Source organism: Pleurodeles waltl, chromosome 7 (assembly GCF_031143425.1).
Source record: "Pleurodeles waltl isolate 20211129_DDA chromosome 7, aPleWal1.hap1.20221129, whole genome shotgun sequence".
Taxonomy (NCBI): Eukaryota; Metazoa; Chordata; class Amphibia; order Caudata; family Salamandridae; genus Pleurodeles; species Pleurodeles waltl.
Genome location: NC_090446.1, coordinates 1112028831 through 1112045137, shown reverse-complemented (window position 1 = coordinate 1112045137; position 16307 = coordinate 1112028831). Strand labels below are relative to the sequence as shown.

General features: G+C 47.4%; 1 protein-coding gene across 1 annotated transcript in view; it reads left to right on the top strand.

Moving 5' to 3' along the window:
• ACSF2 (acyl-CoA synthetase family member 2) overlaps window positions 1-16307 on the top strand; it is a 599164-nt gene that overhangs the window by 309802 nt on the left and 273055 nt on the right. The window contains exon 8 of the mRNA XM_069200070.1: window positions 1771-1919. Within this exon, the coding sequence (XP_069056171.1) occupies window positions 1771-1919 (149 nt within the window). The remainder of the gene's footprint in view (window positions 1-1770; window positions 1920-16307) is intronic.

Genomic DNA, 16307 nt, shown 5'->3' with positions numbered 1-16307 from the left:
CATCACTGCCACCTTAGAATGGAGATGAGAGAACATAAGAGGCTCAAATAGAAAATTGAAATGACAGTGAATGGCTTGTAGTGTAAATTAATTGCAGCATGATCATTAAGGGATGGATAAACTCGGCCTCATTTTCTTAGGGAAGCTTCAGACATATTGCATTTTTATTGCCCAGTATGAGCAGGATGTAGGAGAAGAGAATGATTTGAACAAGCAGGAAAAATGAATCCATGGTGCACAATTCCAGACAGCTCCTCATTAAGAATTCATCACAAAAATGGACGCACTGCCTACCATCTTGTCCCTCTTGTCTATAAATTCTGTTTTTCTGTCTATCTCTCACCTCATTCTGTCTCCCCTCCGTCATCCTTCTTTCTGTCCCTATCTTACAGTTTATTTCTGACCACCCCATGTCGTATATCCTGTTGTGGGACTCTCGTGATTCCACAAGACTACTGGACTGGAGTGGCAGCACCACCACTTGTGGGTGACAGAGTTTCTCCCACACCAGTTTGGTCGACTTTCGGCCCAACCCTAGTGGCTTGCTAGCAGTACCTCGTCCAGACACAAAGGATGGAGGTGATTTGTGGCAGTCTAGCGCATGACAATGTAGTGACTTCTCAGGGGAGTCGCGGTGTATGAGTCATACCTTTTTCTCTCATCAGCAACAGGTCTCGTACACACACACAGGCAAAGAAAAAGAAGATGCAGAATAGTTTTCGATAGATTTATTGAAAATACTGCAATCTATGATAAAATGCATGAGCTACAATAATGAGGATAATGAGACATAACAGAATTAGGATTGTGAAAATCAGTGATGTAAATTGAACAATTCCAAATATTGCAATTAACATGGATAAGAGATTCCTACCTAATGCCTTATCTCTAGCCTATAGCGAGAGCATGGCAGTGTTGGCCCAATCTGTCTGTTCAGAATCCATGAGAGACGCACCCACCCATGTGACTTTGGCGCAAAGGTCTGCCCTCCGTCTCCTGATCAGGCTGTAGAGACAAGACTGAGGTCAACTGCAAAATAGAGTGCAGCATGGATGGGAATTCCTGGCCAGAAGGACTTCTCTAACGACCCTTGGTCCACATGATATTATGTAGATAAAGGTTTTGTTCTGCGAATTAGACCTGATGTGAAGATGTGCCTAAGTAACAGATTGTTCATGCAGTCTTGTGGCGGCAATACCAAACATTACCTTGTACCGTTCCCATTCTGTGCTTGTCAACCCTAGGGCAAGGAACATAAAAGAAGATGTCATGCATAACAATGCTTTCGCTTAGTGACAAGTGATAACAAAAATAAAACATCACAGCTGAAAAGCAGCCCATTTTAAAATGAATAAATGAAAACAGAACAGTGTTGTCTAGGCAAAAGGGCACAAGCCGCAGGCCTCACCGAAGCTAAAATAAATGTCCCCAAAACAGACAAAAAATTGACCCATGACAGTCTCTCCTGACTGCTATCCTTTTCTCCACCCCCTCCTTTTCTTTGGCTTATTTCTCCTCTCTCCAAACTGATCTTTCTTTTATAAACATGATAGTTTATTTTTAGTCTTAAACTCTGCACTTATTGCTTCTTAAATCGTGTATCCCACCCCTATCCCATTCTCGTCTAGATCTTTGTTCCCAATTTTTATTTGAATTTCCCTGCTTCTCTGTTCAGTACTCTGTCCATTTTCGTAGCTTAAACCCAGATCTCACTTCCACTGTTTGTCTAGTATTTCTTCTTTTTTTAATACCGTCTTCTCTTTTTTCTAGGATGCCCGGTGCGCTGTACCTGCCCCGCTGTACCATTGCCTGGCATCTGTAGGGGGTTCCATGGTTATGGCCATTCATGGGACCCCCATGGTCTTTCCATCACCAACCTTCGAGAGCAAAGCCACACTGGAGGCCATCATGAGTGAAAAGTGAGTCCTTCTCTCACCATGAGATTTTTGTCTCTATGATAGAGGCCAGAGTTATGAGCCACATAATGTGACATGTTACTGGTGAAATCAAATGCTCATTATTATGCTAAAGTGTCCTAATGGGTGTACATATCTACCTCAATGGAGTATTTTATTGGACAAACTATCATTGGGAAGGAAATTACTGTATTGAGTCTGCGTAACAGCAACCAAACCCTATTGGTGGATGCACACCCAATTTTGTTTTACAAATTAATTACAGCCATTTTGGTGTCCGTTAGAAGGAAGCACGTCATTGTGATGTTGCAGTGCCACAACTCTAGTTACTCATTCATTCTACTGAGTTTCTGACCTAATTGCACCACTGGCAGAAAATATGGACATAAGAAAGTGGCAGAACGTGCCATTGCAGAAGGAATATTCAACACATCTTCAAATGGTGGGTGCTTCTGTAGTCCCAGCACCCTCTGTCACACTTCAACCTGCTGGGTTTGTGGAAGCCATGAATCTGCAGGAGGAATCAAGCATATACTGGCCCACATTGTGCAACAGGCCAGGCTGATTGATTCTACATTCTCTGTTTAAGATGTCTTCCATACCTGTGGTTCCCCTAAATATATTCAGTAGAGCCAAGGGCTTGGGAAACTGCGCAGAGAGTGCTCATTCCCACCTATTTTGAGATCTCCTCAGCTCTGCCCAAAGTTTAGATCTGAGCTGTTTGACTTGGATGCCCCTTAGGGGGGGTGCTACAGTTGCTTTTAATCTCCATTGAATGCCGGTCCACCCATACTTCAGTCTTATCATAAGTGGGATCCTGCCATCTTCTGCTACCTAAGGAAAGGGCTCCTAGTGATGACTTGCTTGGAATATGACGTGGAACTGTTCTTATTTTCCTCCCCAATACCATGTGATGAACAGTACTATTTGTTTGATTTAGCAGAATGAATGGAGAGGTGGAGCAGAATTTGTGATGCTGAGAGGTTGACAGACATGAAAAAAGTTGGGGAGTTCCATTTTGCTACCAAAATTAAATCCACTACTTACTATCAAGAAGAATAGGGTGAAATTGGGTGGGTGCAGTGGATGAGGGATCAAAAATGATCTTAGTCTTTAAGATGGTCAGAATTAAACTTCCATCCAGTATCTGCTGGCAGAGAGTGAACCTTGGAGTTAGTTTCTAATAGAAGAAAAGCAAATTGACTTGTTTTTAATGAAAGGATAACAGGACACACCAAACTTGAACCACCAAGCATTGAGATGCCACTGAAATACTGGAGTCTGTCACTGGTGCTCCAGTGCTTTGGAAGCCTATGTGTAGTATGGTGGATATGGGCCTGGAGGAGCATCAGGTATGAAGATGATATTAAAGGTCAGAGAAGAGCCAGGAGGGTGCACTGTTAGTGACCTTGTGCCAAGGTGGCAAGACCCAGAATGATGAGCATGGAAGATAAATCATTGAGGTGGGCAGATATTATGAGCTGGTAAATGTGGGTGAGTATCATCTTGTTGTAGTGTATTTAGCAGAATCCCAAATAGAGGGGTGTGCACGGGTTGTTGGTAGTGTATCTCCAGGTTTGTACTCTGTAAACTTTTGAAGGGCTTTACCAAAGTATAGAGTTGGAAGAGGGATAGGGTGTTTGCTTGGTCTAGAAGGGTCAACAGATGGCTTTCTTTTTAGTATTTGAATAACAAGTGTGGGAGGGGGGAGTCATAAAGCTGTCACTTTAGGAGTTTCTTATGTGCCAGCTTGCACGGTTGAAGGAGAGTTCTGCCTATATTTTGCACTTGATTCCTTCCAAGTCATAAATTTGGTGTCTCGAGGTAGAAACATGGCAGAAAGCAGGAACTCCCTGCGTTCATCCCCAGATTCTAGGAAGATCTCATCAGCCGCTCAGAAGGCATTTTAAGACCGCGTGCTAACTGCAAGCCCTGTAGGCAGTGCTACATTTACAGGGGATTTGATAGGTCTATAGCCTGGAGTGTGAAAAAGGATGGCATTGTTTCTGGTTATGATGTCTTCATTATGTTAAATGCTTATGTGGGTATTAATATCACCATGCTGTTCCTAATCGTACTGCCACTAAACCTCACTCTGCCCTCACGTTTCTAGATGGAACAGCTGTGCTTGCACACTGCACTCCCTCTTATTGCATTTGTATACAATGGAAGGGCTCTGCACAGTTTGGATGTTCTAATGCAGTACTGACCTCCACGCCCCTCTGCCACCTCTATGCCTGCTGTTTAGTGCCTTACACTGTGTAAACAATAGGCATGAAATATTCAATGTGACCATGAGACCAGCCGCAAGCTTTGATCTTGTAGCCGGAGTGCCGTACTAACTCTCCTGAAGTTTTCCTTTAACACCTGTCTGAAAACCAGGAAGTGCGATTTTGTTCTGAAATCTGAAGGTAGGAGAACTGGTTTGGTTGGCTTATGTTTTCAATTGCCTCCCTAAGCTGAAACCCCTTCAGTCGGCCCATTCCGGTAATATAAGTAGCACATGACTGTTATTGTTTTGGGAAATATTGGCCGCAGTTTATTTACAATTGATTTACAACCTGTTTGCTCTGCTTTTATGAGGGCCATAAATCATTCTGTCATTTCCGGTGTATGTGTAACATGTGGGTTATGCATTGTCATAAATTATCTTTCACCCATGAGGTTAAAAGCCCTTGGGTTATTCTTACATTGTTAAGGTTTGTCATTACACACTTTGCATCTTAACAGCCCCCATATATTTTTTAATATCTGCATGCCATCTGTCCATCAATATTTTGCCACCAATCACTCTCACAATTAGTCCTTTGTGTATCTTGCCCCTTGGCGTTGGCGTTATTCCTTTTCTATATATAGGATGGCACTAGTTTCTTTTTAGGCTTAACTCGCTACCTTGTTTAGTCCTTCTATCCTGCTCTCCGGCGGACCCAGGCTGCGAGTGCCATGTTTCGAGTACCTCCCCTGACTGACTTACCCTGCCATGAGGCATCCCAAGGTAAGTAGCCCTGCCACCCCGCTGTGTTGGGTGTGGCCTTTGTTGTTCTTTCGTTGACCTTCTCCGCTCACCCTTTGCCCCCAGCCTGCGACGATCTGGATCCTTGTTTTTAGGTGTGTGTGGGTGGGTGTTTCTGGTCCTTACGCTGCCCGGCTGCCTCAAAAAGATGAGGGGTTCCAGTCCGGGCAGCCCAATTTATGGCCTTTAGCCTGGCCCCAGGTGTAAACGGGGGATTTCAAATCCCGCAGCAGCCCCCCATTGGACCAACAAGTTCTATGGCCCCCACCTTCCTTCCGCTTCCTTCCTGGGACAAAATGGGGGCCGCTACGAGGGGGGAGACCACTTCCGGTCCCCCGCCATTGTTCTCACGCCGCTTTTTGGTGCGATTTCTTACTCGAGGGCCTCAGCGGGGTTTCTCTCCGGCCCCTCGAGCGCCCTTCGGTTGCGGGCCTTCGTTTTAAACCCCTTCAGCCGGCCCATTCCGGTAATATAAGTAGCACATGACTCTGTTATTGTTTTGGGAACTATTGGCCGCAGTTTATTTACAATTGATTTACAACCTGTTTGCCCTGCTTTTATGAGGGCCATAAATCATTCCATCATTTCCGGTGTATGTGTAACATGGGGGTAATGCATTGTCATAAATCATCTTTCACCCATGAGGTTAAAAGCCCTTGGGTTATTCTTACATTGTTAAGGTTTGTCATTACACACTTTGCATATTAACAGCCCCCATATATTTTTTAATATCTGCATGTCATCTGTCCATCAATATTTTGCCACCAATCACTCTCACGTTTAGTCCTTTGTGTATCTTGCCCCTTGGCATTGGCGTTATTCCTTTTTAGGGTCGAGCCTGCTTTGCATGCGCTCGCGCATGCGAATAGCAGGGAGACTCTTTAGTATTTAGAAAAGGGCTCCGAGCCCTGTCAACTTCACGTCAGTGCTTTTTATTGGTTCGTGGGCTTCCCTAATTAAATCGGCTTGCTTTCATTAGTCGAAGGCACGCATAGGTCATGCCTTTTCCGGTGGCTAGCCCTCCTCGAGCGCAGCGACCAAGTACAGAAAACATGCGAGGCTCGCTGTTTTCCATCCGGCTGGTGGACTTTTTTTTAAACTAATTTACGAGCCCGATCTCGCTTGGCAGAAGTCGAGCGCTTTACCTACTTGATTTCACTTTTTCGGGTTACGTGCATAAATGCACTTTTGCTCGATAGGTGAAAAGTCGGATTAGGAGTTTACAACGCGATCGGCTCTAACACGAGCAAACGCGAGACCCGATGCATTGTAAATGCTTGTCTATATATAGGATGGTACTTGTTTCTTTTTCGGCTTAACTCGCTACCTTGTTTAGTCCTTGTATCCTGCTCTCTGGCGGACCCGGGCTGCAAGTGCCGTGTTTCAAGTACCTCCACTGACTGACTTACCCTGCCGTGAGGCATCCCAAGGTAAGTAGCCCTGCCACCCCGCTGTGTTGGGTGTGGCCTTCGTTGTTCTTTCGCTGACCTTCTCCGCCACGCTGCCTTTGGGTTACCGCCCAACAGGCGGCTCCACTGTCCTGATCCCTTTATTTGCAGCCTGCCAGTTGCAGAGCTTCCTGCAAGTTTTTGCAGAAAACCTCCGTTCCCCGGGGAGGCAGGTGTGTCCCGTCTTCTGCAAAGTATTCTGGTCTCTGCAGGCTGATTAGCCCATCTGTGATGCTTTCCCATCCGTTTTGTACGCAAAAAATTATCACGGCTCCTGTGGAATTTGCCCCCCTCCACTTCTGCCTAGGGATGATTTCTGACCGGATCAACATTTGATTTGAGTAGGCGCCTTGCAACCATCGTGAGGTTCCCCCTTATGCTTTCTAACAAGCCCTTTCTCCCTAGTTGTGCTAGGTTGTTGCCCCCTAGATGTATTATTACCACATCGGGCCCTTCGCGCTGCGAGTCTATGATCTCTTCTAGCCTGTCTAGCAGATGCTCCCATTTCATGCCTGGGAAACCGTACCAAACTACCCTTGTCTGATTCGGGTGTTGCTCCATCGTGTGCGCTCTTGAAAGCCACCAATCCTGTGCCCTCTGCACGAAGGAGTGACCGATGACCCATGCTGCATGCGGTGGAGCTCCCTGTTTTGGAGGGGGCGACTAGCTCGCTTATCCTAAATGCCCCAAAAAATGCCAACGAGAAAGCTGAAAAGGGTGTACTCGAAATTATTCCGGCACAGGCTTTTGAGCACTCCCACGAGTTGCTTGAGTGTGCTGAACTCTATCAGGTGCCGCTGGTCCCTCGCGTGCCCTTCTAGCCTGTGACAGCCCTTCATTGCTGCCCTTATGTAGTGTGAATTGGTGGGATCTCTGCCTGTTGTTATCTTGCTAATGTGTGCCACGGCGGACAGGTGTGCCTGTGCCCATACTTTTGATTTTTTCTTTGATAAAGCCCAATGTATGAATTTTTTCACTGCTGCTTGTGCTTTGTCGTGGCACATAAAATCCCTCAGGCCTGTGACCTATTGTACTCATGCCACATTTGTTGCATACCTTTTTGCTGTCTTAGGTGCTAGGGCGTGAGCTACTAGTACTAATAGGTCCCCTCCACCAGCCCCCATAGGCTGCTGGGGCAAGGTGTCATCTCCCGTTCCACTCCGGGGGCTAGGCTCCTGAATCTCCCCATCTGGAATTGAGATAGTGCATCTGCTTTATTGTTAACAATGCCTTGCACGTCCCTCGCTCTAATATCAAGGTTTCCAGCCAGTTGTATTCTTACCATGTACCTCAGTCATTTTAACACTAGCGTGCATTGAGATGCCCCTTTGTTAACCACGTGTACGACTGCTTGGTTGTCGGACCACAGTGTGAGCTTCATGTCTTTCATCTGATTTTTTCAAATCGTTAGGGCCACCACGATGGGGAATAATTCTAATAGCGTGATGTTCTTCGTGATACCTAAAGTTGCTCATGTCTGTGGCCATTTTTTGGCGCACCATTTGTCTTTTAGTATGGCCCCAAAGCCTGTGCTGCCTGCTGCATCTGTGTAAAGTTCCATTTGCTTCTCAGACACCCAGCCTTCTCTCCATATTAGCGTGCCATTAAAGCTCACCAAAAACTCAAGCCAGGTGGCCAAGCCTTGTTTGACCCATTCGTTCTATCTGACTTGGTGGTGTTTTTTCTCCAGCCCCCTGGTTAGGTGTGAGATTCACCTGGCGAAAACCCTTCCTACTGTGATGACCCTTGCTGCAAAATTGAGTTTACCAATCAGCTCCTGTAGCTCGCCCAGTGTCGTCTTCTGTTTGCCCAGGAGCCCCTTAATGTCCTTTGCTAGGTCTTCTACCTTGTCTTGGGGGATGCGGGATGTGCCTGCTATTGAGTCCAGCTCGATGCCCAGGAAAACTAGCTTGGTGGTGGGGCCTGTGGTTTTATCTACGGCTAGCGGGACCCCTAGCTTAGCTGTTAGTTTTTGGAAAGCCTCAAGTAATTTCTGGCATCCCTGCCCTCTGGGCTGGCCGACAAATAGAAAATCATCTAGGTAGTGGAGTTTCCCCCCACCTGGGTGTTGTTTGTGCAGCGCCCATTCGATGAACGTGCTGAATTTTTCAAAGTATGCGCAGGAAATGGAACATCCCATGGGCAGCACCTTGTCAAAATGTCTTTCCCTCAAACTTGAAACCCAGTAGGTGATAACTTTCTGGGTGGATGGGGAGTAATCTGCAAGCTGACTCTATGTCTGCCTTTGCCATTAGAGCGCCCCGCCCCTTGGCGCGCACTATGTCAACTGCGTCCTCCACTGATGCGTACCCCACCGCGCAGTCGTCTGGATCAATGCCATCGTTTACTGAATGGCCTTCGGGGTGGGACAGGTGGTGGATTAGTCTAAATTTACCTTGTTCTTTTTTAGGTACCACCCCCAGAGGAGAGATGATTAAGTCGGGCGGCGGGGGCCCTATTAGCGGGCCTTCTACCCTTCCTAGCTCTATCTCCTTGTCGATTTTAACCTTTACTATTGTGGGGTGGTCTCCTCCTGAGCGCAGGTTTTTGGGCTCTGTCTTGTGGCTTCTATATTTGGAGGGGATTGTAAAGCCTTGCTCAAAACCTTTGCATAGTAATGCTGCGTCTTTTTTTGTTGTTGTACTCATTGACTAGCTGCCTTAAAATGCCTGTGCTTATGGGGAGATCTAGCCCAATTCTACTGTTCTCTTCAACCAGGCTGCCATGTCGCTCTGCCTGTTTCTTCTTTTCTTTCTCTTTCTTGTGGCTGTTAGCTCCACCTCTTCTGCATTCTGTTGTGGGGTGCCCCCCTCCGCACGTGGAGCATACATGTCTGAATTTGCATGCAGCCCCCCATGTGCAGTCATCCTTGTCGTATTTATCTCATATTGATGTTGTTCCCTTCCCGACCTGTGGCCCTTTCCACTGTGAGTAGTGTGGTTTTTTGTAGAAGGGCTTTGTTTTCTCTTGCCTACTCTTGTGGAAGCTCCCTCGAAAGGGCTGCTCGCCCTTGTTGGCCCAGCTCCTAGCCTCCCTTGCTATCATCATTTTGTGCATGTAGCCTGCTACGTCCTCTTCGTCCCATTCCATATCGGGATGGGCTTGCATTTTTAGCCTAAAGTCTTTGTCCTAATCTAGCCAGGCATCCCCAGTGAATTGCCTTTGTGCCTCCTGAATCTTTGACTCGTAGAGCCATAAGTCTTTGGCACAGTGTGGGAATTTCTCAGCTATGATGCAAGCCATAATTCTGAACGAATCTAGCCAGTTGTCAAAATTATTTTCCTTCCTTACCCTGTTTCTTTCCTTTCTTTCATCCTCTTTCTTGTCTACCATAGTTAGGTCTAAGCCCTCGACCTGAATTTCTAGGAGTAAAAATATGTCTATCAACCCCCTGCGCCAAATTTGCTCTTTTACTGCCAATGGAATCATACTTGCCAGGCCAGGCGCTCTTGCTACCATGTACGGTCTCCCAAGGCTCCCCCTTTTGTATGCCTCCGGTGCTAAACCTTCTGTTGCTGGGCTGTGCTGCCTGAGCCTGACCCCATTGTTGTCCCTGCCCTAGGCTTGAGTTGGGGTTGCCCTACTGCCGGAGGGTGATGCCTCCTCCTCCCCCCGGTTGGGTGGTGGGCATAGTTGGCTTGGCTGCTTTAGCTGTTGGGGCCCCCTTTTCCCTGGTGTCGTTGGAGGTTGTGTCCACCTTGGGTTCGCTCCTTCCGTGTCGCGCTCCCCCCCAGCTTTGCAAATGGCAATGGCGCCATTGATTTGAAACATTCTTGCACAATTGCGCTGATTTGCTCACCCGTATTTGCCTTCGCTCGTTTGCTTGGTCCTGCTTCGGGAAGTTCTCCTTCTTCCTACTTGTCCCCTTTCTTGGCCCCTCTGCTTGCGTTCCTCTGACGCTTCTTTGCCTCGTTCTGTGGTTCTTCTTTGTCCATGGTTGACACGCTTACTCTGTCGCTGTTGTGCCCCTCTTGTGCCGGCGTCTCGCTTCCCTGGCTCCCCTGATCTGCTTCAGGTTCCAGTCTTTGCTGCGTGTCGCCGCCGCTACCCTTGCAGCCTTTATGATTTATTCGATGTCAAGCTCTTGGCTTTCGCCGTGGTTCTCCATGCGGACCTGGGTTCTTGCTGGTCCTTGGTTTGCCAGTAAAAGGGTCGCATCACCCCAGTTGGGCTGTCCCCTATTACTGATCTGTTGCTCCACACAAGTCGCTAAGCCCAATGGGCTGTCCCCGGTTGAGTCTGCGTCTGTGGTTGCAGCCAGGTCGGCCCGCGGGCTGTCCCTGGCTGCTGTCTGACCAGGTGTCTGTTTGTGGTTCTTGCCTTGCGCTTGTGGCCAGGTCGCATCGCCCAACTGGGCTGTCCCTCGCTGATGTTCTGTGTCTTTGCTCTTGACCACTGGCAGATGTATCCGCTGGCAGGTCGCGTGTTTTTTTAATTTTTTTTTAGTCTTTGTTATACTGTTGTGAGACTAGCCCGTTTCTCCTTAAATGCTGCTCACTGTGGGGTTACAGCTGTACTTTTCTCTGAGTTTGGGTGCGGCTCTGCCCCTATTTCACAATTTTGTTTGTATTAAGCCTTCTTTTCCCCGTGTGTGGGCGTGGCCTTGCCCCTTTTGCACAGCTTTGTTCATTTGCCTGGTTTTTCCTTAGCGACCACACTAAGCGTTTTGTTTGCGGAACTATGTGGGCGGGCTGTTCGTTGCTGGCAGCTCGCCCTGTACCCTCTTGTGAGCCCAGGCCACACTCCGATGTCTGCTGGCGGCCCGGGTTCTTTAAATAGCTTTTACTAAATTATTACTAAATTAATAGCCTCGACTTGTAAACCGCCGCGGGTCCAGTCCTCACTGTGCCTTCCAAAGTGTTCCCGTATCTGTTTATACGCGTTGGCAGCGGGGGAGTGCATTTAAAGTAGCAGCAGCAGCTCCGGGGTTCGGGCGTTGGGCGGGGCGCAGGTCTGCGTTCGTGCCGTTGTCCCCAAACGCCTCCACGTGTCCTGCCGGCCGGCCTCCGCTAGGTGAACGCGCTGGAGGCTGCAGCGGCCCACGAGACTGACCTGGTGCTCAACTGTGGGCCCTCAGCGCCGGTTACTTCGGATTGGGCGTGTCGTCCTCCAGGTAGGCTTCAGGTTACGCTCTTTCCGTGGTCGTGCTGCTCCTTGAAGGAGTCGCCTGGATCGCGTTGGGGTTGCTCGTTTCTCCTGCTCCTTGCTTTTCCTTTCTTGTTCCTCCTGACTCGCACTGGATCTGGCTGGCACCTGGACCAGCGTGCTCTCGGCTCCTGGCCTGCTCCTGCTCCTGCTCCTCTGGTGTTTCAAAATGGGGCTTTCAAAATGGAACCAACAGACCTCCATCACTCTCCTTTGCATATACATACAGTACAGTTACTACAATAGCCACAACACAAACATGCACAGCATGGTTGGGATTGAATGGGATTACATGAGAGGGTATACATCTGTTTGCGCATTGGTGAGACGCTCTCAGCCAGTGCCAAATAACTACTTTTTTGTGAGTGAAAAATGTTTAATTGCAGAATAGTGAGGGTAGCTCTTTCTAAAACCTAGCATGAAAAAATGACCTTGACACATTTCCACTTGATTCCTTTCCTTTCTTTTTTCACAGTGGTCCTCTTCTTACCTTCCATCCTCTGCATGTCTTCTATTTCTGAGCATAGCCTCAGCTCAGTCCCATGCCTGTCTTAATCCTTTTTATTGTAATTCTACAATTAGCTCATTTCATAGATCACAACCTCTTATCTTTAAAACTCTACACCTGTAACCTAACATTACTCATCTACTTAACATTGCCTGTTGATCTCACCATTCATTCACTTGAAACCACACAGCCCCCACTAATGACCGCAGATAACTAAGTATGAACATAATCTATCACTAAGTCACTGGAGTAAATGTAATGCAATTTTTCTTTAGAGCCTATAACGAATTGCAATAACCACTGGATTAACCACTAACCTTGGCTCCAGAGTAGCATGCTACATGCTGTAAAGTGCTTCAGTGCCTTGACAGGTGTAGTAAGCACCATATAAATACAATTACAATCACTGATAATTAACTGAGGATAACTTGTTGGTTCTTTAAAGTAATTCAACAACAAACTGCAAAGCTTTGAATTCAAATAAGAGGAAGAACCTCAATAATCTAATAAAACTGCCACTAGGCAATTTCTGACCAGCAGAAATCCACCTACGAGTTATCCTAGTTCACCTCCTGCACTCGGGGTAAGCACAATAACACAAAGTAAATTCTCAAATCTGGAAGAGAAAATTCTTGAATTCAGAAGCCTACCAATGTGTAATCAGTGCCTCACTGTACACACCGCAATATAGTGAAGTAGTCAATATCTTGCGATCTTGGATTTTATACAAATCTGATAACCAACCTGATTCTATTTAAATAACAAATGACTTTTGATAAGTTTACATATATGAACAATACATCATCACAACAATAATTAACCCATTGATTGATCCCATGTTCACCATCACGTATCCAAACAATCAAACACAGAACAGAAATCAATCATTACAATTCATTGCAACACTTGATCTGATAGAGACTTCTAGTTGCAAATTCTTTACTTTAGAATTTCCCCCAGGCTCCAGACTGGATCAGAAGATTTTTCGTTGAGCATTACTCTGCACACCGTCAGGTGACGCCTGTCGACTCCGCAGGTGTCGTTGGCACTGTGGTTGCCGTGATTATGTTGCGGTCGTGTATACGCGCCACCTCACATGCTGACATCAGTTCTTTTCTTTCTGTGCCAGCCTACTTGCATATCTCAAGACAAGCTACCCCTAGTAATTTTTTTGACTAACTGCTACACTTATGTCAAATACTTTTCTGACAAAGTTTGGATGCGTCGATGGATGTCCCGGAAGACCGGTTTTAAACCATGCGACTACTGTCACCGAATGATGTCGGTGACAGATCTGCATCTTGTCTGCTTCTGATGTCTGGAGCGCGACCACAGCCCACAGTCGTGTCCCGAGTGTCAGGCCATGAACCCAAAGGCTTTGAGGGAGTGGTCCCTGAAGTTCATGGTGGCTCGGCACTCGACTCTGCGTCGCTCCTGGTCTCGTTCGAGAGGAAGGTCAGGAGACCGCCGCGGAGTCATTACCACTCCTCTTCATCCAAGTCATCAGGACAATCGGGTCACAAGAAAAAGAAGTCAAAAAAGGCCAAACATTCTTTGACTTCAGCCTGTCGATTGGATGACGCAATGCGGGAAGAACGTCAACGCTCTGGGCCTCTGCCTTTGGAGCCTACATCTGGGTTGGTTTTGCTCCTCCCCGAATTTCCGGGAGCCCATGCTACCCCTGCCCAGCTTAAAGAGTTCTGTGAGGCCATGCGCCTCATCTTTGGGCACACCGACCCACCCTTGGCGCCCTTGGGCCCAGGAGAGTTGATGAGGGCCCCCTCTGGTTCTACGTCAGTGGCTTCGGCCCCGGTTCCGGGGGCACCCCCGGATCCATTCTTGGATCCATCCCGATGCCGGTCGGGCCAATGGGACATTCCCGGCTTCAGGACAGACGTCAATGCTCCTGATGTCTGTTGGGCCCAAAATCGACGTCGATCCTATACTTATTCCTGGGGACGTGGAGCTGGAACTGCATCGCTCAACGCTGATTCTGTTTTTCACGAGCTCTCCTGGGCCCATGGCGGATCCAAACCCTTATTTCTATGGGTATTGATATGAGGATAGTGTAGAGGCGTCGCTGGACCCTTTAGAATACCAGCTTGACCCTGACATGCCTCATTACAAACATAACACTGCAGGCGACGGATTGATTTGTTTACCGCACTTCCTTTCCCAAATATAAACTGGACAATAGCTGATCTAATATTTACATGACCGACTGTTTAACAATTTCCTCAACACTGCCTACTACAGATGCCTTGAGAAAGCCCTGGCCTACGCGCCTCTTGGGGCGAAACACGTGTTGGCTGGCCTACTTTACATTTCCTTGGACCTATGAGTATCTACACTTCGCTTTTGCTTTTTTGCCCCTCTCAAATAATAAAATTGATCTTGGAGCAACACTGACGTTTGATGCAAATTTTTGCTTAATAACAAAACCTTATCCTTATAAAGGATCCGGAGAAGAACAATCTTATCTATCTAGTGGGCACCTCACCGCCATTTGACTTACGTTTTGTTGTTGGAGGACTAGGGTCCATTGTCCTCTGGTGAAGTCCCAACGCAACTATAAGGCATTTATCAGGGATTCTTGTGGTTTCCTGGACCCTTTTTTCTTGTTCTTTGAGTAATGACCCTGACATGGACTGGGTTCAGGATTTGGGCGACGCTAGCGGACTAGATACATCTTCTGATGCTGGCATGCTTTCTCACCCTCCAAACAAGTTAGGGAGGTACCCTTTATGTCCCCCAAAGGGACAGGGTTAGAGTATGCATACACACAGAAATGTTTCCCTTGGGAATTGTTCTCAAATAGATAAGCCTAAGAGATATTACTGGCACACAAACGTTATACAAAGTAACTGTGACTAACTCATAGCCATATTCAAACCCTAATGCAAAATAAAAGAGACCACAGTGTGTTATTGTTTTCTCATTCTATTTTATTAAATTGTTACAATAACTACACAATGTGACTTCTGTAGTACATACTATGTCATAATTGTATACATTTATAAATGAAATTTGTCATCAATTGAATTAAAAACATTCATGTTCACACCTAATACTTACACGCTCATAGATTCTCTAAAAAACTAACACTTAAATATTATTCTCTCTTATGAACTCTAATGGCTATGGAGGAGGGAGCTTCGTACTCCATGGTGGTAAGAAGGGCTGCTGAGGTTTTGGACCCGGAGCATCCTTCTGTGGAGGTCAGGACTAACCTCCTAACCGAGGTGCTTCAGCCTGTAGTTTCCAATTCCGAACCCCTCCTCACCTTTAATAAAACCCTTATGGACGCCCTGCCAGGTATCTGATCCAAATCCAGCGCAGGGACTCCTGAGAATAGGATGGTTGCCCGCCGCCATTGACCTACGCTGACCGACCCAAAATTCCTGGCCCAAGATCCTACCCCTGAGAGCCTTTTGAGGCAGGCTTTTTCATCTTCTGGCACATTCCCTTCTACTCCCCCGGATAGGTACTCAAAAAAACTGGATAACTTTGGGAAGAAAATGTTTCCTTCCGCCAGTCTAGCGCTGCAGTCCATGAACACGGCATGCCTTTTCAGCTGATGATTTCTGGGATACGGTCGCGCATGTGCTGCCTCGAGTCCTGGAAGAGGCCCAGGCAGTTCTCTCCCAAGCTGTTCTGGACAAGAGCGATGCAGCAAAGTTCATGACTCGTTGTGGACTGGAAACGACCGACTCACTAGATAGATCTGTGCATTGATAGAGGCCTTGAGGTGCCACGCCTGGTTGAGGACTTCTGGCTTTTCAGGGGGTATCCAGCAATCTTTAATGAGTATGCCCTTTGATGGCACCCGTCTCTTCCAAGACAAAGCGGACTCAGCACTCTAGCGCTTTAAAGATTCCTGGACTAAGGCTCAGTCCCTTGCTCCTCGCCCCGACAGTCTGCTTTTTGCCTCTTTTGTGGCTACGGAAGGGGCACCTAAATGCGTTCATTTCCACACAGCCACCGACCCGTGCATGCTTTGCAGCCTCTGTGCGGCCGCAGATTCCCACGACCCCCCCCCCCTCTGCCTCCAAGCCTTCTTAGTCCATTGGAACATCTGGGACCAGTTGGCGGTAGGATCCGCATTCACCTGCCCCACTGGGAATCCATAACCATGGACAGGTGGGTGTTGGAAATCGTTCGAAGGGGCTACTCCCTCCCCTTCGAAACTTCCCCTCCGGCCATGCTAATTTGATCATCTGTCGGAGGATCATTTGGCACTTTTCCACAAGGTCCCAGCGCCAGAAGTAGGTTGTGGT